We start from the raw sequence: 24,709 nt of genomic DNA on the forward strand, positions 1-24,709 counted from the left end.
ATAGTGTGAATAGTAGGTATGTAGAGTGTCTAGTTCTAGTATTAGTGTACTAGGAAAGTAGCATATTATTAAGTAGCATATCAATGAAAAAGTCTTTGGTGTATTATAGCCATACACAGATCATCTAGTTACTTTAGAATTTTCAAGTTTTCACAGTTAACGTTTATTATCACATTAACGTTTATGCATGAGATGGTGTATTTGTGTTATTGTGACGGTGACTTGTTATTATAAATACATTGTAAATATTATGTCTTTTAAAGCGGTTTTTTTTTCATCAAAAATAAATGATTCAAGCCTCTCTATTATAATAAGATTAAATAGAGAGAGTTTTAAGAGTAGATTATAGTGAGGTAGATTAAATGAAAGTAATAAAACCAATTAATTATGTTAATTGTTTATTTTATTTCAATAAAATCATAATCTTGTATTCTAGATACAGAACAAATGAACAAAAAAGCATTCGTTTCTTAGAATCTATTCACATTACCTTAACAGTTATAAAAACTTCCATTCGATTCAGTTCTTCAAGGGACTAGAAAAGGACATGAAATTGTAGCTATTTACTAATAAAATGGATTAAGCCGCATTGATGTCTGGGTTTCAACGTTTAACTATAAGTTCGTTTAGTTCCTTTGAGCTGTAAAACTTACTTTACGGCCGAAGTTAGAACCAACCTTGATTAGAGGGTGTTTAACCGTTCAAACAGTTAGGTAACTTGATACCTAATTACATAAAACATTGAATATTATCCATCGCTTCATCTTATATAACACAAAAAACAAATCATTATTTTCTACAGAGATACAAATAACGGCAATCACTATAAATAAGTCTATTTTCTCAAGGTAAGGTAATCAAGTCCTTAGCGTAGGTTTGTCTCAAGAGAAATCCACGGAACAAAGAAGTAACCCGACATCGGACTACGGCCGTTGAGTATTGAGAATACATTGAAAATAGACAGAACTTTAATTAGGATCTTTTTTATTTCGTGTTCATGTAATTTATGAGTAACATTTCATATGCCTATCATATGCATATGAAATGTTTGCAATAACAATTTTTACGCGTTCATTTTGAATTTGAAATTCCAAACGTATTATAATCCATTTCACTCTATCATGTAATATTTGATATGTGAATTTCTGTTATATTTAATATGAACTTATTTATACAGAAGTTGATATTCTTTCAGTTTATTTTTATTAAAATTTAAAACCTTTCAGCCGCCGTCATATTAGCTTTTTATTATAATTACATTAATTTCACAAGTAGGTACTTTAAATCAATATAGGGCTCATAAATTACAAGAACTACAAAACATTTCAAAATAAACGAGAACAACTTATGATATTTTTTTACATTCAAACTTATTACCTCATTACACTTATAAATTAATATTCGTATGTTTGTATTTACAATTGACAAGTTTACCGATACATAGCACTGAGTACTAAAATAATTTGTGAAGATATGCCTAATAAAAATAGCCAGAATTGAAAAATAATATTTCATTTAAAAATAGATAACATTTACATAGTACATGTTTTAGATTTATCCCTAGAAAGATTGTCTAATCATGTTACAAAAGAACTTCACCTATGCAATATTTACAAATTTATTTACTAGGAAGGCGTTACTAAGTTTTTATTCATATCCAAGTAGAAACAAAAATAATAATGAGAAATAAAAAACTTGAGTGATGTCAAGGGACATCCGGATGGAACGAAGTGTTAAGTTAGATAGAGACAGGTAGAGAACCACGCGCACGCCGAAGGGCTTACAACACTAGCAAAAACTTTTCGTAAGAATTTTTTCCGTTTGGCCCCCTTTCATGACGCGCGATAAGGAACTTCGATCCAATTAATTTCAGGCATGTTTGTAAAACAATAAGTGGCTTAATTACAGATATGTATTTGATGCTTATGATTAACTAATTTCCAAAATATCTATCTATAAAGTATGGGATACTTGCATGGCTGAAAATTAAACAATGTATGCAAAATTTTATTAACTACTTATAAGTATCACAATTATCGCTTTGGGGTTACATTTTTAATACAAATAAATCACTAGAGACTCAAAATTAAACGAGATTTAACATTCTTCATTTTAACATCGACATTAAAATAATAGTTTTCGAAGTACCTAAACGATAAAAATAATCTGTACAACATTACCAAATCTTAAAAAAAATTACACTTAGAACGTGTATATAAACGGATATGTTGAATTTCTGGCAAACCAATAATTTTATCTATTACACAGATTCGAAATATACGACAAACCTTGTAAAATTCCATATTAAATTATATCAAAACTTACAGTAAGTACCTACAAAATAAACAATTAAAAGTATACAAAACAAAACCCAAAAACAAACACAATACAATAAAACAATTAAATTCAACCTTAAATTAAACCAATTAAAAACACAAGTACCCCATCGCAAATAACTTACACCTAATCAGAACCCATTGCTAACGAATTCAGAGTCATGATTGCGTCTTAGCACATTTTCGGTTAATAAATACAAGTGATAATTTATCACGTCTCTGATTGTATTAGCGAACTGAGGATTTGAAGGAGCAAAAGTGTTAACAGCATTACACTCAACGTGGCTGCCTCGCCCGAACTTCGCACTGAAACAAACAAGCCCAGTTATTATTCAACTTAATGGAAGGACTTTTGTAATGATAACTGTGAATAAGACGGGGGAATTGCGTTAAGTATTTAAGAATGTTTTTATGTTCATCTCTTTGCTCTAATTACACATAATTAATGAATATTAAAAAGTTCGTTATAGCGTGTTATTTTCGTTGGAACGAGCGTGGTATATTATGCGAGGTGTAATGCTTTTTGTTAGAATAAGTTGCTTATTTTTTGTTGACGCCTGTTCCTTTGATTTATGTGGCAAGATAGGTTTGGAATTATAGTACATAATATTACTATTTCACAGGGTATAATAATATAATATGTACAACAGTACTTTTGATCAACTAAATCTGTTAACTCCGAGTTGAACTTTTTCATATTTTACAGAAGCTTTCAAGTTTTAAATGTTATTACCCTATGTACGTTTGTATTTAATTTTAATTTATTCATTCAACATATGTTTTTTGCTCACGCATATGTTTTTTTAATAATTTTGTTACGATATTAATAAAAATAACAACTCAAAGTTATCTTCGTAAGGAGGTAACATATTCTCAATACGGTAACGAACTTGCTACGTAATTAATCCAAACTAGATGAGTCTTAGAATCCATATGTTGATAAACTGCAGTCAATCATTGAGTCTGTAATTAATTAAATTCTACATAAATAGTATACACTAAGTGAGTATTTCAAATTCTTTGTAATATTTTATTTATTTAATTACTAGTTACTCTATTGAGTCTTCTGACTTAAAATATTGATGATGTATCAAAAGTTTCGTGCCCCCTTATTAGATTTTTGTTACATGCATCACGATTGTTTATTAGGATATTAAAAGTATTCGACAACGATATTTAAAACCCCTTTTTCAATACGAATTTTCGAAATCAAAGCTATTTAAAAATATATTAAGTTTACATTTTAAAGAGATTTAAAATGAAAACAATTTAAAAGTACGGGTGGCGCCGTGTGCGGATACTAGTCTGACATAATTAATTTTGCAGCCACTAGAACTAACTAGCAACCCGAATGCGATCATGCAATGCATTCCGGTTATTTATAGGAGGTATATATTAAATTTGGACTGAATTTACAGTGAATTATTTGTATAGGTAATTTATATTTAGGTATATAGACAAGAAAATAATAAATTGTAATAACTAAGTTGGTTATAATTTAAATAAAGGTTTAATTTTAGGACATGTTTCACTGCATAGTATAAAACAAAATTGCTTGCCGCTGCCTGTCTGTCCTTATAATATGTATATTGAAAAGTACGCTACAAAATTTGATGCGTTTTCTTTAAAGGTTAGAGTGATTCTCGAGGAACGTTTAAGTTCGATATAATTTGATAAGTTTAGATAAAGCGGACGAAGCCGCGAGCGGAAAGCTAGTTTCTTATAAAAAAATATGACGATTGCTACAATTGTGTATTAAATAACCTAGACGATTTATAAAAGATACTATTAAATATTTGATATTCATTTCCACATAAAAGCATAAGTTAACCATCAATATAATAGATCTACGCTTTTCATTTTTCTATTCAACGTTTAATACGAAATTGAATGCAGTGGCTTGAATGTATAATCTCCCACGGCGAAGGAATATAAATTATACAGTCAATTTAGGAATTCATTCCGTAGAAATAGCAAAGGGAATTATTAGCGTTGATTAAATGTAATATCATGGCCGTTTCACAATTGAAAATATCGCAGCCCCAATTTAGAGAGGGCAGCGAAGTATATTCGGTGTTGGCCGAGTTAGTCTTTGATATAACTGAATTAAGATTTGCTTTTTATCTGTTCAAATATTTATCGTGATTAAATGTATAGTAATTATATATGCATTAAATTATAAAAGAAACAATAATACCAATGAAAATTAAATCATATTATATTACAATGTTACAATGTGTCCTTAATCGGGGATTGATTAGTGTATTGCAACGGAAACTAAACAGGACAAACCTTTCTAATACGATTTCTATGTCTATTTACCTATTAAAAATGCATAAAACATAAGTACCTAGATACTTATGGGCTTAAAACCTCTTAAACAACGGGTAACGTAGACTTACAGAAAACAGACAGTCAATTTCATTTTGTTTTATTTTAATCACTTCTTGTCTCAAAATCACCACTTATTGCAACATTTTTTACATTTATAGGTACTTACAATTTTATAATTGTTCACATGAAATCTCTAATACGCTATTCTCCTGCACAAGTTCTGACCTCTTGGGAATTTAGGATCTATCTTCCTGTGAGAGACTTCTTTAAATGTAGAATGTAGAATAAGCCCTCAGAAAGACAGACAGTAAAGTTGAGAAAAAAATGTTTGGTACCTATCGTTTAAGCGAAATAAAGAAAACAAAGTTATTTTGAATTCATAGGTCATAGTCATGTTACCTAGTTAATGTAACCTACAGAAAAATATTCTATCAAATTGAAAATATTACTAAAAACACGTTGTACTGTACTTCGAAAATCGTATTTATTTTTGTTAATTAACAGATGTAACTAGTTCGAAATAAATTAGTCTGAATATTTCCGCTTGCTTTCAAATAGATAAAATTTAGTTTACACGAACGTTGAAAATAAATAGAAAGTTATTCATATGCGTCAATCGAGATTGTAAAGAGCATTTTCATTAAACTAGCGTAAAGGAAAACGATCATATTAATTTACTAATTACTAATAGTGTAATCGTATTTAAAGTGGTATTGAGAATACTCTCCAACAGATATCGAAGTTAACTAGTTGATAACCGCGACTTTATTATGCACAAAGTTTTCCTATTAGCGTCTCAACCAAATGGAGTGATTTTATATCGTCATTATTAGAATAGCAATTGACTGTGGAATAGTCAATGTTTGTTATTATTTTGTAAAACTATTTTTTTTTACATCAGTATATCGGTTTAAGGAAATTGTCTTTATCTTTTTGAATTATATTGAATGTTATTGTAAAGAAGAAAGCTTTACCAACTTCGTACAAGGAAATGTTGTATTTGATAAATTTTTTGAACAAATATTTATGAAGTTCATAACTACTATACAGGGTGTCCCGCTTTCGGTATACTAAGCGCGAAGGGACTTGTAGTTTTGCATACACTAATCACATAAAAAATACTTAAATAACAAAATTACGCGAAAAATTTTGTGCTAAATTTTTCCTTAAAATCCATGTATTCGTCTCTAGCTTCGCGCAGCCGGCATATACCGCTTCGCTAATGTGAGTATTTTGTCTATGAAAACATAATCTTAAACGATAGCTCACATGCGGGTGGCAAAGTTGGGCGGTTTGCTTGTTGGGGGTGTACACATGGAATTTTAAGAATTCCTCTATTTAAAAAAAAAATGCGTCTGGAATTTTATAATTATTTTTTACGTACTCAGCGTATGCAAAACTACAAGTCCCTTTGCGCTTAGTATACCGAAAGTGGGACACCCTGTATATATTTTCTTCTACGTAATAAATACTACATATATAAATGTTTAATAACTATTTTTTGGGTATTAGATTTAAGCTGTGTACTTTAGAAGCTTTCTTTTAATAATAACTCTACATAATATTTTGATTAATTGTAACAGTAGGTATAGGTACAACGGCAGTCTGTCATATGCAATTATACTATTGATTTTGATATAATAAGGCAACGTCATGAAAATGAGATGATTCAGATTGGGTATACCATATATTATTATAAGAAAACGAAAGTTGTAGTGAGAAAGATGTCTAGACACAGGCATAGAATTTGATTTTATTGTGATCTACTTACCTGATAAGCTCGTCCTTTCGATATTATAGAGTTATAGATGTACTAAATCAGTGTAACAGTAGTCTCCTCCGACAGAATCACGTGTATGTTTATTGTTATAAGACACAATACCTTAGAGTTTAGACTTTGTTTATAAACAAAAAGATGCGTCGATTTTCTTGTTGATAAAATTACCCGATTAATGTACGACACCTAATTTGAAGTTTAATTCATTAGACCCACAGTTAACTTTCGCTTACCTAATAACATAGCTTCTTTACTATCAGCCAGCTGGCTGTTGCCGATCACGGCTTCGCTGCCCTCCCGCCAGCCGGGCGCGACGCGGGCTATGCAGCGAACCTGCATCGTCCGGCCGGTTGGCACGCGCAGCCCTAGCGCGGTTGACAACAGCCCGTGAGCGTGTTGTATTGGTGGGTAGTGGACTAGTAACTCGGGGTCTGTTACCTGAATAAAGGGATAAAACGTTATGTTTGACGAAAAGATTAAAATAAACTTTTCTATGTATTTTCTGACATCTGACATCTAACTTTGAATAGGGTTATTAATACAATTAAAGCAAACACGACCTTTAAACTTTAACAATATTATTTTTTATATAAGTTTTAAACGTCTAGACTTTTATATTGCAAATCTTGAGTATCTTAAATATTCAAAATCTGAATAAAACATAAAATATGAATTCATACTAAATTGCAAGCCTTTGAATACAAACATGTTGTAAAATGCTTCTAGGATTCAATCTTATGCTGAGTTCTCTTCCTACATTTAAAGAATAGTATCAAAAGCATGTAACTAAGAATTTATAAGATATTTACTCGAACATTTTGTATTTCATTTTAACCGCTAGTTTACGATACTTTGTTGTAAAGTATTGTATTTCTCACCACCCTTATTGTTTTCTTTATCAGGTTTCATACTGGATATACTCGGGCTTAAATTTATTGAGAAACTTTGAACGTATTGATTCATTATTCATATCATGATTATTTTATCATCAATAACATATTATTACTGACAATATTTTGTATAACGATTAGTATAATTATTATGGTCGATAGTAGAGACTAGAGAAACATTAAATAAGGTATATTACGAAATATGAATTATTACTTTACTAATAGAGGTCTAACTACAAGTCCAAGTAATATTAATATCAAATACTAGCTGCGCTTCGCGGTTTCACCCGCGTGGCTCCGCTCCTGTTGGTCTTAGCGTAATGATATAATAATATAGCCTTTCCTCAATAAATGGGCTATCTAACCCCGAAATAAATTTTCAAATCGGGCCAGTAGTTCCTAAGATTAGCGCGTTCAAATCTACAAACAAACTCTTCAGCTTTATAATATTAGTATAGATGAAGAATCTAAAATCTATTTCGTCTCTAGTGTCTCACACTTAATCGTATGGATTTCTTAAATATTACTTATTATTACAATGAAGATACTAAATTTTAGGTTAAACGTAATAATCATCTTTATTTACCTTCTCACCATCTATGTCCCAACTAAGTACTGCGGCGGGGTATGATCGCCCCGACGTACAGTTCAGAAATAATGAGTCACCTCTTCTATTTTCTAGTTCATTACCAGTTATTCTTGGACCCTCACGTGGTAGATCTGTAACAAAATAATTATTTTAGAATCTATATTCAGTTTATATGATAATGCTTAGTGTTTTAAGCATCGTGTAGAGTTGACTGATTTCAGACGCGCAGAGCTCTATAGGCTCTAAAAGCTTTTTTATATGACACTTTTCTACGTTCGTACAAAGTTCACTTATTTCTTGTTCAATGCTTCCACACACTTTCCTGTTATAAGTGATGATTGATATCGATTATTTGTTTTATTAGAAATTAATAGAGAGTCATGGTTATTGTCAAAGCTAAGCTTTGTCTCTAGGTTTATTTTAAATATTTTAAATATTTTAAATGAGTAGTACTGCATGCATACAATAACATATATTTACTTTAGGTAATTCATCGCTCTACATTCACAAGACTAAACAGACAAATAATAATAATGAAAATTACAAACGCCATAAATAAATTTAGCAAAACAATTTGAATAGCAATGCCAGTAATACACTATTTTACCGGATTGAATTGATAAATGAGTTACCAGAAACGAACTCATTGTCAAAATAACACATCGCGCATCCATTAATATGCCGCAATATACATCATTACATTATATATGTGTTTTCAACTAAAATAATTGGTTTTGAGTGTTTTGGTAAAGCCTATTGTGTGGGCTATTGGGCAATAAAACCGATTGATGTATGTGCTTTAGACAAATTCGTTATTAAGTACGATACATAAATTACCTATTGAAGTGAAGAGGATCATAAGTAATGAATTGATGATATAGCCGATTTACTGGAGCTTTATTATGGTTAATTCGTTAAATTATTTAACGAATGCAGTGCTGTTCATTTCAATAATTTATTGATTGCAATCTATACAGATGTTTATTATTAAACAAATGCGTATATCAGGTTATAAGGCTATAAGCTGTAATGAAGAGTCAAGAAGGTGGAAATCACTCTGAATTTACCCAATAAGTACGCAGTAATTACTCAATAAATTAATACCTGCCTAAAAACGTCAGTAACAAGCAACGAGCCATAATTAGAATATAAACTACAATAACAACACTATTTTTATAACCAAAGCAGCAAAACACTTGAACAAAATTTCATCTAAGTCGGAACTAACATCCAGGTATTTTAATCTGGCCGACCGATGTAGTTTAAATGAAATTGAAAACTTTTATAGGAATTGCGGGGACTTACAAATAACTTCCATTCTTCCCTCGTCGGCTGCAGATGCGAAACTAGGCGCTTCCGCTGACACTTCACATCTGTATATGCCTGATGTTTTGAGCGTCACTTGGTGGAGCAGCACCTTCTTCATGTCTGATTTTGATAGCTGCAACAATTTTAAGCGTTATTCCTACTACACTATTACCACAAATTATTCTACACCTTTTACTATAAGTCTCTTCTAGCTTTCTGAACTATTATAATACTATATCGTTTACAAAAGGTCTCTAAATAACTAGCTTTTTGGTCTTATTAACGCTATTGCGACCATATAGTCAAAGCAAATGTGAGTTTACATGCGTTCAACTTGTATTGTAAGGATGGAGTAGGTAAGTAGATCGAAAAATCTTTAAACATGTTTGATTCATTATTTTAGGTTAAAACCATGAGTTAATATCAAATTGAGTTCTGATAGCGCAATTTGCGATGCATAGGTATGTACCATACATTTAGTTTTATTTCTGAAAATAACTCCCATTTATTTAGGCTGGGTGTAAAAATAAAATTATTCTATTCATAAACCTATAATATTGGTCATTGAAATACCTAAAACTTAACTTAATAACGATTTGTTGACAAACCGTTCTGTCATTCTCCACGACACTCTAATTGAGGCTTTGATTTGTTATCAACTGACGACAGTTAACTTGTCGCTATGACTGTTTACTCAGAAAGTTTGGATATCGATTATACAATATAGAAGCACCGAAATATACGCACTGTGAATAGTCCAGTACGTTAGAAGTTTTATATAATTGAGTATAGGTAAAAGGGTTGTCAGTTAGAAGATGTTTTAATAGTATATTTTATTGAAGTAATTTTTTTAAGGACATTGTGGAGCCCAGACACAGCTAGAAGGCGTCACGGCAGGTCGAAGAAAAGATGGCGGGATGAACTGGACCAATTTAATAGAGACTGGTCTATAATAGCACAAGATCGTGATTCATGGAAGCGCTTTGGGGAGGCCTTTGCCCAGCATTGGGACACAACAGGCTAATACAATACAACGATACAATTTTTATAAATATTAAAGCCTTATTTAATTAATGATGACTTAACATTGAATATAAAAAAATTGGTTGTCTGTAAAGTCCGTTTACTGAAGATAGTTGAACGTGACAACGTCCGATTGTACTTCTTTGTCGCTCGTTCCGCGCTCTCGCTTGCATTTCAAGCCTTACATGGAACGCCTCAGAGCGAGGTAACGCCGCATGAGTCATGTTTTTTCGTGCGTGCAGCCGGCTCTATCGAATTATAAGACGTTGTCACGTCAAAAGTAATGCATTCGTAGATATTATTAGATTTATACTTAACTATTCACTGAAAGTCAAATATCCGATGAAGTTTAATTATTTCCTAATACAGTTTATTACTAAGTTATTTTTATATGAATCTGATACAAGTTCAAATTGGTCAATTAAGCATTTATCTACACAATACATTTTATATAACATGCCTACTAATTACATAACATTACCTACAATTGCTTTTGGTTTTAAATTACTAAAATCGAATAATTGTAATTAAATAATTCCTAATATAAATTTTGGAATTATAATGTAAAATATTCACATAAACCATAACGTCAACAAATAGTGTTTTCAATTAAAATACTTTTACTATTTTTATGTGAAATAAAATTCCAAATATTAACTGAAGCATTATTAAATTTAATACTATGTTCCAGTAAAAATATTTTAACGTTAACATCAATAAAATTTTGTCCTATCATTAAATATTTTCAGACATTATTTTGATAGAAAGGAAATGAAAGAAGCGACTAGAATTTTATCATTAAGTTAATAACATCGACCGAACATTGAAATATTCATTTTTATAATGTACAAAGTGAGTGCTTTCGTTCGTCCCATTTGCTTTACTAATATTGATAAGTATGTTTGAAATAATAATCTACACTAATATTATAGAGTTGATTTGCTTGTTTGCTTGAACGCGCTGATATCAGACACCACGTGTCCGATTTGAAAAATTACACTGTTAGACAGTCCATTTATCGAAACATATAATCACGCTAAGACCAATATTATAGGAGTAGAGAGCGAGTAAAACTGCAGGGCACAGCTAATTAAACCTTAATTAATGTAAATTAAACAAAATGTCACACGCAAAAGTTAGAATAATATAAAGAAAAGTTTAATCATAATAATATAATGGATGCAAATTTACGTTTCACACTCTCAATATTTGTCATTGTTTAATTATAAGGATAATAAATAACAATAATTAGAAAAGCTATCTTTTGATCTACATTATAAAATACTCGTATAAATAAATAACTGTTACATAATTAGATGTCCATTTTACTTTTCTTCTTAGAACGACATAATTATTATACGTAGATTTAAATGACAATACTATTTTTTAAATATTTATGCTCTTTAAATATAGTAAAGACATGTTATAAATTTAATCAATGACTTTTTATCAATTAATTTACGTATTCATGTGGATTTATTATTCGTAAGTTAGATACTTATTTCATAACAAAAATATCCAATACTAATTGTACAAAAGACTAAACAAGCAATTGCGAAAATCCGCTTACAAGTATTGTATTAATTAATCCATCAGATCATAAGTTAAACGTATAATACTCACGTCAACCTTAATCCCCTCGACTTTATAAGCGAGTTTGGGCGGATCAAACTTCGGCATGTACCTGTAGAACTCTTCATTGTCTCTGTACCATTTGACTGAATATAATTTGTCTTCACCTAACTCGAAATTACATTCCAACTGGGCCGGTTGACCCCTCACGCGGTATGACGGGACCGTCACCCGAACCACTTTTAGAAGTAGAGAATCTGAAACAATTAATAACATTATTGGTAGCTTTTTATCACAGAAGTTTGTATGGTAGTTGGTAATATAGTTATCCTTGGCTTGTCGACAAGTTTCTTTGTATCTTTATATTATTAGGAATTCACAACCATAGTCTTTCGTATTTCATAGAAATGTCGCTAAAGTAAATTACAGAAAAAAAGGATTCAAATACATTTAAATCTGTGTAAATTTGCAGTGACAGATGTTGTATCCATTTATTTATAGGCTGATAAATAATTTGATAAAAATCCTGAAATGATTTAAAAAGAGAAATATAACATTCTTCGGTCAACAATCAAAAGAAAGACAAATGTAAACGACATAATATTCAAACATGGTTTATGTACGATTAGACAAGTTGAAAAGCCGCCTATCTAATATATTTCTGCACAATTTACGCAAGAAACACTAAATACAATTTGAAAGATATCTATAGGCAATTTATTCGTTGAACGAAGATAAAACTGTCGAACAATTAGAAGCAAAACTTAAAAGGAGATAAGCCGAAGCAAGTTAAAGAGCCATAGTTGGAACAGCAATTAGGCAGCCAACTCTTTAATAATTACCTTTAGCGGTACGACATTGTTATCGTTCTTAAGTTTTATAATTCTGTGGTATTTGGTACGTACCACTTAAGTGCAAAATGGTGATTTTTGGGTATGAGCGTTTGAAAGTTTTCACGGTTGCTACCCTGTTGCTACAGATCGGAATAAACACTTGAGTAAAACAAATTTATGTTATTTAAATGTCTATTATGTTCAAGTTTTGAACACTTACAAAAAAAATAAAAAAAATGTTCTAGTTCAAGAGTAATTGTTACTTAACATGTTTGTACCAAAAGAAAAAATGTGAAAATGATGTGAAAATGTCTAAAACATGTGTACTTAAGTCGATTAGAGCATATTTATTTGTACTCTTAATTAGTATTTATTCCTATTTTTACATTAATGGAAAGGATTTTTCTTTTTTTTTTTCGACGGAGACATAAACAGACATTAAAAAACAAATATTATGGGGAAACGTCTTCCATACAAATAGATTTAACCATATATAAAAACAAAAACGAATAGGAGTGTGATTTGCCACAAATAAGTACTCATAAAAAAGCCAGGAAATATTGTGATTTTCGTGCAATATGCAATTCTCTGATACTCTCTCTACAAAGTAAAATCCTAAAAGTAGTGTGTGTGTGTGTGTGGTTCTGAAGTCACGGTAGTTCGCTTGCCTGCCGTGCTAGATGCTGCGGGATCGATCCCATCAACCGACATGTACCAATGTGTCTTTTTCGGACGCATAAGTAGATTCTCTAATAACCAGAGATACATCTTCTATAACAAGAAAACATCATCATTTCTAATAACAGGAAAACATCGTGATGGCAACCGGGATTTTGGTCTGAAATCACCAACCAGCAGTGAGCAAGCGTGGTGATTACTGCTCATGTCTTCTCCTTGTGAGAAGATGTATTTACCCTGTAAATAGTTACGAGCTGGATCCAGTCAAATAAAATTTGTTTGTAAAACGTACCACTACAACATTCATTCATAGTCGTTATCACTGTCACTGAAAGTCATAAGATTGTTTCTAGTCGGACCATGAGACAATGATTTGAAATAACCATCATAAATTGGATCACTTATTGGCAGGAGATCTAAGATATCTTTGAATTTCAGAGCATCGATATTGATAGGCTCATTAGAGGCCAATGGCAAAGCCACTTCGGAGACTTCTATCTTTTCTCAGTTCTCTTAAACCAGAAATACAGAAACTCTTCATTTTCACTCAAAGAGTATTTAAAATCTACGTCATTAGACTTTTCATACATCAACCAGAAAATACCTACAGTTCTAACCAAATGTAGTTTTGTCTGTTGCAGTATTTCTTTTGATAAAATGAGTAGGTAGTCAATAGTTTCGAAAATGGAAAGAAGTCAGATTCATTCATTAATTTTACATCATGGCGATTGCTGGTCATTTTCATTCATCTCGGGGAACGGAGATGGTGCTGTTTCATTTTGAATGAATCTTTCAATATCTGCTTAACAGGCAAGATATAATACCGTTTTTGACCTGGAAAACACTGAATATAAAATAAGCTACTCTAGGTACTTCTTCTGCCAAACGGTTAATAAAATGCCATAAGCATGATGCGATTTCATCCGCACCTCTTTGAGCTATACACACATAACATAATGGAATGTTCGTTTAGTAGTAACTTTGCGGATTTTTAAATTAAAAGTCCAAAGTTTCTTTTATAAAAGGCTACAGATGCAGTTAAATTTGGAATCTTTAAACAAACAGCTTTTATCTTTTAGTTTCATAGTGAAATGTTGCCTTATGCTCCGATTTTTCTAAATCTATTCTAATCTGACATGAAAGAATGAATTTGAAGAGACAAAGAATCAAACCTTGTGCATGTAGGTATCGTTATTTGGCTTTTTAAACGTTTACCAATCTTTAAATCGATTTAAAGATTGGTAAACGTTTCTGAACACACTAAGTCTAAGAGATCTTGCATCACATGCATGTTTCTTTATAGATAATAGGCTTGAGACCTAATGTCTGAAGATTTAAATTATGTGCCAAATCCTATTAATATTATAAATGTGAAAGTTTGTATGGATGTATGGATGTATGGATGTGTGGATGTATGGATGTATGGATGTTTGTTACTCTTTCACGTAAAAACTACTGAACCAATTACAATGAAATTTAGCACACATATAGAGGGTAACTTGGATTAACACATAGGATAGGTTTTATCCCGGAAATCCCACGGGAACGGGAACTATGCGGGTTTTCCTTTGAAAACGCGAGCGAAGCCGCGGGCGGAAATCTAGTAACGTTATATTTAAGTAAGGGAGAACTCAGAGAAGACCTGTTAAGTTCACAAATAATTTTATTTGATTTGGTACAAATAAGTTAATTGATGATAATAATTATTCAAGTTTGGTCTAATTATGTTAAGTGCTCTTACGTTGTAAATGGCCGTTCGTTGATTGAGTATTCGTTTTACAAGTCTATGTTAAGTTATATTAATATATTTGTATCAAATAAAAATATTTTTTTTTGTACTTAAGTGGTTTTGATACAACCTATTTAAGGTATTTCTACTATCAATAGGCTTATGTGACATAGACCAAACGAAAGAGGACGTTTTTATCAGTATAGATGGCCAAAAAACAAAAAATGGCCATTTTTGCACTTACGAGGTATATACCAAACACCACAGAATTGTTTCCGATAATTCTAGATAAACAGCTCACGCAGAAAAAACTTTTAGAAAAAATACAAGAATATCTTTGAGTATTAGAGCGAAAGGCCGCCAATTTGTACGGTGAAGATTCCTTTTGTATATTATTGTATTGTATATCTGTGCATTGTACAATAAAGTGTTTTTTATTATTTTATTATTATTTTTATTATTAAAATTATTGTAAAAGACAGACAGATTAAAAGAAAACTTTAGTTTTTACTTTATCAAAGCCATTTTGATTAACTCTTACCGTCAACTGGTAGCGTCTCGTTATTTATATTTCTTAAATGGTCTATAGTTGATACAACTAGTTCTGCTCCGTGGTTTTACCCACCGATTACAGTATAATATCGCCCCTTTCTTTCTATTTATCGTTGTTGGCTCTTTTATTTCTCGTTCGGCCCCTAAGGGTCGTAGCGTGATGTTAAATGGCCTTCGAGAAGTGGGCTATTCAGAACTTTCAGAGGTTAAGAAATAAATAAACTATTCAGCTTTATTGTATCAGTATAAATTACTAATGGCTAAGTGTTTCCTTGTGTTATATTTTTTGGAAAACAATTTTTTAAAAATTTTTAACCACCGATATTACACTGCAACAATCTGCTTGAGTTTTTGTTATAAACTATATGTTTATAAATATGTTTTTGTTATTAAGTATGTTATGCAAAACAAAATTATTATTGTCTCAATATTATAAAATTTATGGTAGAGTTTAGGTAGTTGGGTAATAATCATAAACTACATTTTGCTATAGGAGAATATAATTCATTCAAGGTATGAAAAGTACGACCAGCACTTATGAACTATCATTATAACATGACATAAATTGAATTTTTATTGTTACCAATTCTACTGAATTCTTACTTCAAACCCTATAAATGCAACCGTACGTATACCTACGAAGATTATTCCTTCTACAAGTATAATAAATATGTTGTTCGTACTAATTATAAGCTATTGACGTAGATATAATTGCGGATAGGCGGTCATAAAGTGTAAACATAATTATGTAAACATTCAATTAAAGCTTTAGAAAATACAATAAATCATATACCTTACTGCAAAAATAATGGTAATTACTGTAAAGAAATTACAGCGTATAAGTGATTGCAAATACAGGCGCACTCTGTTCCATTATTCTCATAGTCCGATGGGCCACACCAACGACTGGAGAGAGATCAACTCTGGTCGAGACCGATAAGGTAACCTTATCCAAGCCACAGGAGTGGAGCACATCTTAATCCCGACTCTAGACAGCTACCGGGGCTTTATAAAGTAAAAATCAATCAAACTATGCAAGGCGAAAGCCTGATTTACACTGCACTTTGTCGCGCGTGCCCCGTCCGGGGCTCGATCAAACATTATTGCTTTTTGTATGAAGTAATTCATGCCTGAACGTGGCTCGGCCGTGCACGGACGGGGCCCGGACGGAGTACGGTGTTGAAATGTGTGTATGGATGTTGTGTCATTTATTTCCCGTCCCCGGCACGGTGTAGCGTGAATCATGCTTTACAAATTCTTGCAAGTAATTGATCTATAAACAATTTATACCACAAAACGGTGCAAGTAAACTTCTAAAGACTGAAGTAGAACTTGTACGCTTAATCTTTAAAGCTCAACCCTTTAGACGCGAACTTCTGATTTCGGATATTCAGTGAGCCAGGCCATGACACAAGGCACTTTACATGTAATTTAAACTTTGTGAGATTTAAAATGCAATGTATTTGCTTAACGGTGCATTAACATCAAAACAACATAGAGCTAGAGTAAGAGCATTATTTCGTGATCTTTTAGTGTACCTAAACGAAAACTCGTATGTAGTATTGTTCAGTAGGTATTAGAACATTGTATAGAGTTGTATATAAAATATAATATTTTCCAACACACTAACAAAAACAATTTGACATAGTGGGGTTAGAATGAGCATTCTTTCGTTGGGCGTCACCGTGATAGATTTTTTACATTTTTCTCAAAGTTATACAAGGAAACATAAATATAGCGAAATATTAATGATACCTATAATTGAACTCTAAATTAATCAATCCTAATTTATGATTCCAGCGATATTTATAGAAATAAATAATAATTCAAATCATATCGTGACATATTATGGTAAATGGCTTAATCATCCTTAAAAATTTGATAGAAAAATTGAACGTTAGATTAGTGAACATATTAGGTAGTGGGTAGATACACAAAGTAATATTAAATCGTATCTCTAATATACATTGATACAACGTTGCTATAGTAACTTTTTCTATCAGAATTGAAATCAAATCCTAATAATTCTGGTTAGCCTACATTTGTTCTCACTCCAGGGACAATAGGTACCTATTATATAATTATGGTCAGAAATAACGCATTTTAAAATCAGATGAACGATTGCTTTATTACTTAGGATTTTTATAATGTTGCTAAAAATAAAAATAAAAAATATTCGATCATCTAAACACAAACAATATAATAATTATATTGCATAATGTACCAGAATATTAATGTGCTTTACACTCAACAAAACGCCCAACGCTATGTGGCTGTATGTAATGAATAATACAATATTGAAATTACTTGAAAATCCAACCTAATTAATCTAATAAGTTCATATCCAAATCAATTTCAGTGCATATTTGCAAAGCGTAAACCGCCTGAAATTGTCCATGATTATACAAAGGGGATTTATTAAATTTTGATATAGTAATTTTACCTGAATGTGCGGCGAGATGTAAATTTTCATGTAATGTTCAAATGTGATGATACTTCCAATTACGTGAAACTAATTAGTGAGAATATTCAAATAAGTGAAACACCTGCAATATCGTTTGCACATTTTCTATTACACCCAGTTTCAATTCATGCAAAACATTTACAGGAAATTTTTCATCAAAATATATTTCTTTTAAAAATAACGTCGGATGCTCATGCAAATTGATAAAATCAGATATAGAACACTTCAGTGTATTTTCTATAAATAAGAGTCGAATTTAAGTTTTAATCCATAACATCTTTCTCTAAAATATATTTTTACAAGATTTATTCGTTAAAAAATCGAACATAAGAAAACACTTGATGGATCGTTGTTACAGTTTGCTGCGAATTTGCTACTTTTCTGCAGCAAATTCGTTGATATTGTATATTACAGAAGATAGCAGGTTTTATTTATATTTCAAGTGTACTTAAATTTAATAAAAAATATATTGCTATCATGTGAAAGTGTTTTAATATGGAATTTCTTATTTGCGTATTTATTTATGTTTTCACCGTTGATTAATAAATGATAAGTGAGACTTTCTAAGGAAACATGTATTCTAAAGTTACAATGAATCTTTTTAATCTATTGCATAGATTCTATCGTGGGCCTTGAGCGCGTCGACCGAATGTAAAAATTCCGTAACGAAAAAACCTAACGCCCCCCACTCCAACCGGCTGCGGCACAGCGATGCTATGGAATAGCTTTACCGCGGCAGTCCTCGCGTGCAACACGTATTTTTTATTTTAGTCATAATATTATGTGGTATAAATAGATATTTATTTCATCATCCACCATTGAATTTCTACATTCACAACTGTTTAAAGTTATTCATATGAATAAGTGTTTGATTAAGCTATGCAAAATTATTTAAACGTGTTCATTTTAAATCCTTTACCATTGTTCAAAATAGTTTCATACAATAACGCCTGAATTACCGCTTGTTTACGACCATTTATTGGAAATTCACAAAAAGTTCTAAAGCTATAACTGTGGAAAGAAGATTAAAAAATGAAATATAAAATACTAATTCAAGGTAAGTAATGAATTAAAACTAACAAAACTTCGGGATTTTTATAAATTCTATTTTTTAAGAAGTTTTATCAGTATTTATTGATCATTTTCCGTGAACAAAATTGTGTAAAGCTTATATTATTTTTTACATTTTGGAATCGAATATGTAATGATAAAATAAATTGTACTTCGCAGTTAGTTTAGTTTTTATAAAATGTCTTGCAAAGACGAATGAAAATAAGACGTTTTGATCACATGTATTTAATAATATGATACCTATTTGATACATCTCTACATAAGATATATGAGTAGCTTGTTATAGGACCATTATAGGACAGTATGACAAAGGCAACTAGAAGTTTGTCTCCGTACCACTAATGCCTAATTGCTATGTGTATATGGTATGCTATATTATTATAATAATTGACTACAATTCTATATATATCTAGTTGATAACAATTAGTGCTTCAGGAAAAAGACGTAAATTATCTTTTAAATACGAAGAGAAATGCGACTAGGTACAAAAGTGCCCATCTGTCTATTCATGCAGGAAATAAAGATATCATTTTATGTCAAATAAAAAGTAGACTTTACTGTTATAATTATACGGTTGAAATTCCACATTACGATATTAAGTAATGGAACCGCACAGCCGAAGCAAAAAGCATATTTTTCCGACAATATATCTAAATGACTCTAGATTCCTACTATTTCACACAATACCGTCTAATTCTGTACTAAGGTTAAAATGAATATATTTATGTATGTAATTTTGTGAATAATTCATGAAATAACATTGAATTCTGTGTATTTATTTATATTCTAAATGACAACATATAAGTGCAACAGGAATACTATTTCTTGTAACTATTTATTGTAAACGTTATTATGATAAAATGTAAGTCAATGAGATACTTTAAAAATAATTTAGGTCATTTTTAACAGGAACTTACAGTATTTATTTATATGTAATAAATAATATTAGTTATTCAGTTGTAGCGGTTCATTTTTTGGTAACCCACGAAATCAACAAAAAGCTGGGATTTAAAGTATCTAACTAATTTCAGTTACTTTTTTACTAGGCATACATTATAGTTCATAGATATATTATACTAACTATAGGAAATATTTCCACTATAAGAGGTTATAGTACAGGATCCATCGCCCATTTTTGCAAGTGATTACTATCAAGCTAATTTTCCATGAGTAGATTTATTTTGATGAGACGACCAATAATTTCATGTACGAAACTCTCGATTGTGGTAGCTTACAGAGGTAACAAGGATAAAATTTTTTGATTTTATGGTTCTGAAATATTTATTACGCAATTTGTAGGACAATATGTCTGTTGAATTATATAAATATTAACTAAGTGAAAACAAAAAAATCTGCTGGTTAGTAATCATTTATGATGACCTCGTTATCGATACAAATTGAAAAGAGTCCCCTACTCTTTGATCAAACCATAGATTTTGTAGGACAAATATTTTTTCGAATAATTAAGATAATAATTATTATCTTGAGATAGAACAAAAAAAAATCAGTTAGTAATAAATATTTGAGAACCATCAAATCAAAATATTGTATCCTTGTTACCTCTGTTAGCTTCCACAATCGAGAGTTTCGTACATGAAATTATTGGGCGTCTCATCATAATAAAGCTACTCACGGAAAATTAGCTTGTTAGTAATCGAGTGCAAAAATGGGCGATGGATCCTGAACTATTACAATTTTCACAATACCACAAAAATAAACAAAACACATTTATAATGTTATTGAGTAGTGACAAGACAACTCTTAAGCGCGTCACACACGGTGAAGATTTGATCTTAAGATACTGTTATATTTTATATTACAGTATCTTAACGCATCCGGTATCAGCGTTCGGACCATCATTTTTCTTTTTGTCATTGCGTACTAAGACTCCTGTAGAACCGCCATCCTGTTACAAATGGCCCACAAAATTTCGCGTCATTTGTAACAGAATGGCGGTTCTACAGGGGTGGGTGGTACGCAATGACAAAAAGAAAAATGATGGTCCGAACGCTGATACCGGAAGCGTTAAGATACTGTAATATAAAATATAACAGTATCTTAAGATAAAATATTATAGTATCTTCACCGTGTGTGACGCGCTTAATATATTTTACAGATACCCATGTCTTGTCTTCACATGAATCTTATTAAATATTCAGTTTAATATTAATTAAGTTCAGAATTATTGATAGCAATGTCGGCTGCGACTAATAAATTAAATACTAAATTACCTTTAATATTAGGGTAAATTTAACTATGTCAATTATTGAATGTTCTTAGTGTTAAATTTTGCATAATGAACATGATAAGACAAACATATTATTATTTACAGAAAGTTTATCCGTATTCCAAGCAATGGAATTTATGGTTTGTAACTTATAAAAATTGTATTGAACATAAACAATACATGAGAAACAATTCCTGTTCCTAAACCTCTGAATGAATGTCAAGATTTTCTCTAGGGATACATCTTAGGTTGTATTTTAATACAATGTAACTCAGTTCACTCAAACTTATATATTAAGATAGAGTATCATTTTCTTACTTTTTATTAATATACTAGCGGTCCGCCCCGGCTTCGTCCGTGTACCTACATGTTTAAACTATCCTATCTCTCAAGTTGGATCGAACTGCACATGGTGTGCGAATTTTATAAGTGGTTTATGAGTTCATTGAGGACAAACATTGTGACACGAGATTTATATATATTAAGATATTAGAAAATTTGCCTTCAGTGCTATGTTATTCATTCGTTATAATTGAAATTATCTATTATGGTACCTACTACAAAAAAATACAAAAACTGTAGCGAACGAGGTTCAGAAGAATTGGGTGAAACATTTGTGTTTAGTTCTCGATGTGTTGAGCCCAATATTTGTTTGAAGTTATGTTTTACTTCGCATATACATAAGCCACTTATATAATCATTTTAACAAGATTTTAACACCTATTTGTCAATAATATTTTTTCTTCTTCCTTGCCTTCTTGTGTAAAACTTTTTAATTTTCAAAATTGACAATACGAAAAATAATTATCTACAACAACTTTATCGTTATGCATGGCTTAATACTTTATAGCAGCTGTTAGTAGACATTATTGTCTACTTTTTATATTATTATTGTTGAATTGGTATACCTATTATACCAATAGATGTAAATAATAAAACAAGGCTGATACATATTTTTAAGCAGTTATCACTTGAAATTGGTCTGGTTTTCAAAGGTTAAAAAATATATTTACAATATATTAAATATTTATTATCTAGAATACGATAGAGCTAACGATAAGTGATACTAAAACAAAAAAAAAACTGTTCGTTTGTTAAATTAAATCTCTAGAATATCAGAGAATTCATATCTGATAAAAAATGAAAAATGTTTAATTCCTTAAACTATCAATAATTATTATTAGCAGTCCTTAAAATATAGCTTGATCTCTGTGACAGATATCAACGAAACCAACGAAATAACTTTACAAGAGCCATGTTGATAATTGTAGTTATCATGACTTTTATTTTAAGTATTTTCTTAACAGTTTTATCGTGATTGAAAAACAAACCTGTGTATTTTAATAAAATAGATATTCACACGTAAAACATACCTCGTTTGACCTACGTCACATTTAAAGGACTGCAATAATATACTATTACTAGCTCATATATAATCAATATTCATACGATTTCATCATGTAATACCTACCTATAATTATACGTATATGCACGATCTTCACATTTATCATCGCAATATTCCGAAGCTTAAGCAAAATATCGCATTCATCAATGACAATGCATCCGTTATCCAAAAACCAAATTAAAAAACACGCTTGATTGACGGGCAATGACAAAAACGATACCGGCACACACCGGCACACAACCCTCCATTTATTTACGTATTAAAAAAGAATACGTAATGTTTAAATATATGCTATTGATTATACATTTGTTTTATTTATATTTAAGGACAACTCGTAAGTATGTTTACACTAGGTGTTATCATATAAATAGTTACCCTATCAAATGGTTGATAAAAATTACATATTATGTGTGTATTTACTGACTAGAATAAGAAAGTTTACCATTTACTACAATCGATAAATTTAAAAGGAAAATATAGTTTAATTTCTCATACTCATAAAAAATAATTACAATTTATTCATGAAACAGTATCACAAATATTAAAACGTTTTGGACTTTTCGTGGAAATATTGAGCTGTATTTGTAACTTTACTATGAAAACTTGCGAACTTCCACGAAAAACAATAAATGACAAATAATGTACCGAATACTTTACAAACTGATGACTTCACGTAGCGGTTAAGTTCAATAAGCATGTTTTAATTCATACTTATTATTCGTATTGCAAAACATATTTGTTTGCACAAAAATATGTTAAACTTGTACATTTTTATTAGTCATTATTTAATTATTATAAAGTTTATATACATTTTACGAGCTACGTTCTAGACACAGACACATTATATGTACTAAAATTAGGAATCTATTTGCTTCATTGTCCAATATGAAATATTCATTCATAATAAACATTGTAAAGAAATGCATAAAACAATGCAATTTATGCTCTGTACTCACTCTTCACTTCTTTCTTCTGCACGTGTATATATATATCACTTGCGAGCAGAATTTCGTAAGTAAACTTGAAAATATAAGTGACTGAGAGCTCCGACTCTACAATTATTAAATTCCTTATAATACATCTCACGTATTTATTAATTGAACTAGCAAGATGTTTCTTTCAGTAAAATTTGAAAGAAAAATAACATGAACCAAAAACGGGTGGTGCTATGAAATCCCACTTGGGGTCGTTTGTATTAAAACACGAATATTTTCTTGAGCCCCTGGTATAGTATTGTTGAAATGTCCTCGATTTTTGTTGAATAGGTTGTCAAATAAATATTAAAATATGTGTTTTATGAAAACATATTATACAGAAAATTTTTTTATTAGAAAAGATACGCAGGGTTGAAACAATTTCGTATCCTTTAGAAAAATAAGATAGAGTCACGCGTCATTTGTTAAACGAGAATCAATTCTCATGTTATATTTGGAAAAATAATTGCTTTAAAATGAAAGATGAATCGTGTAATTGAATGAAAGAATCAGAGCAACGTTTCACTCTCATGTGGGTCAAATGCTTTACACTAATAGTTATTGTTATTTTTGTCATAATATGTATTAGTTTATAAGGAAAACTGTAATAAAATAGAATTATCATGTAATGTGATTTTTATTAAATAAGGTAGTTTTTGTAAAAATCTCTGAACAATAACAATTGTTAATTAATTTTTAAAATTTTGTTTAAAAACACTTGAAAAAGTTCAGTGGCGCCCAACGTTGCCCTACTATTAAAATGTACAAAATTATAATAATCTTACCTTTAACAAGTAAGCTCAGAAATATTAAAACGATATACATCCTTAAGTATTGTTCACTTACAAATCACATATCACAAAACTTTTGTCATGCACAGTTCACGCGTGTTTATGTAACTTATTATACGAACACGTTTTGTATTGTCCTAGAGCGCTCAATGTACA

The 24,709-nt window shown here is 30.6% G+C and overlaps 1 protein-coding gene across 1 annotated transcript; it reads right to left on the minus strand.

Annotated features, from left to right (window-relative positions):
* Positions 1-1,083: 1,083 nt before the first annotated feature.
* Positions 1,084-24,709, minus strand: LOC149484741 (uncharacterized). Its single transcript, XM_089700401.1, has 6 exons — positions 24,548-24,709; positions 11,881-12,086; positions 9,232-9,367; positions 7,924-8,057; positions 6,681-6,885; positions 1,084-2,642 (listed from the first exon to the last, which is right to left on the minus strand). Exons 1-6 carry the CDS (start codon positions 24,585-24,587, stop codon positions 2,548-2,550), a joined length of 816 nt encoding a protein of 271 aa, XP_089556527.1. The 5' UTR covers positions 24,588-24,709; the 3' UTR covers positions 1,084-2,547.

The sequence above is a fragment of the Colias philodice genome, chromosome 11 (genome assembly GCF_061535455.1).
Source record: "Colias philodice isolate Cphi_HAF_F1 chromosome 11, ilColPhil1 Martin Lab GWU primary, whole genome shotgun sequence".
Classification (NCBI taxonomy): domain Eukaryota; kingdom Metazoa; phylum Arthropoda; class Insecta; order Lepidoptera; family Pieridae; genus Colias; species Colias philodice.

Bases quoted from the DNA above. Each gene is read 5' to 3' on its own strand.
- LOC149484741 (XM_089700401.1), bottom strand. From the start codon at position 24,587: ATGTATATCGTTTTAATATTTCTGAGCTTACTTGTTAAAG. The intron at 12,087-24,547 runs GTAAGATTATTA...TAATTGTTTCAG, and splicing joins TCTGAGCTTACTTGTTAAAG to ATTCTCTACTTCTAAAAGTG. The intron at 6,886-7,923 runs GTAAATAAAGAT...CCCTTTATTCAG, and splicing joins GGGACATAGATGGTGAGAAG to GTAACAGACCCCGAGTTACT.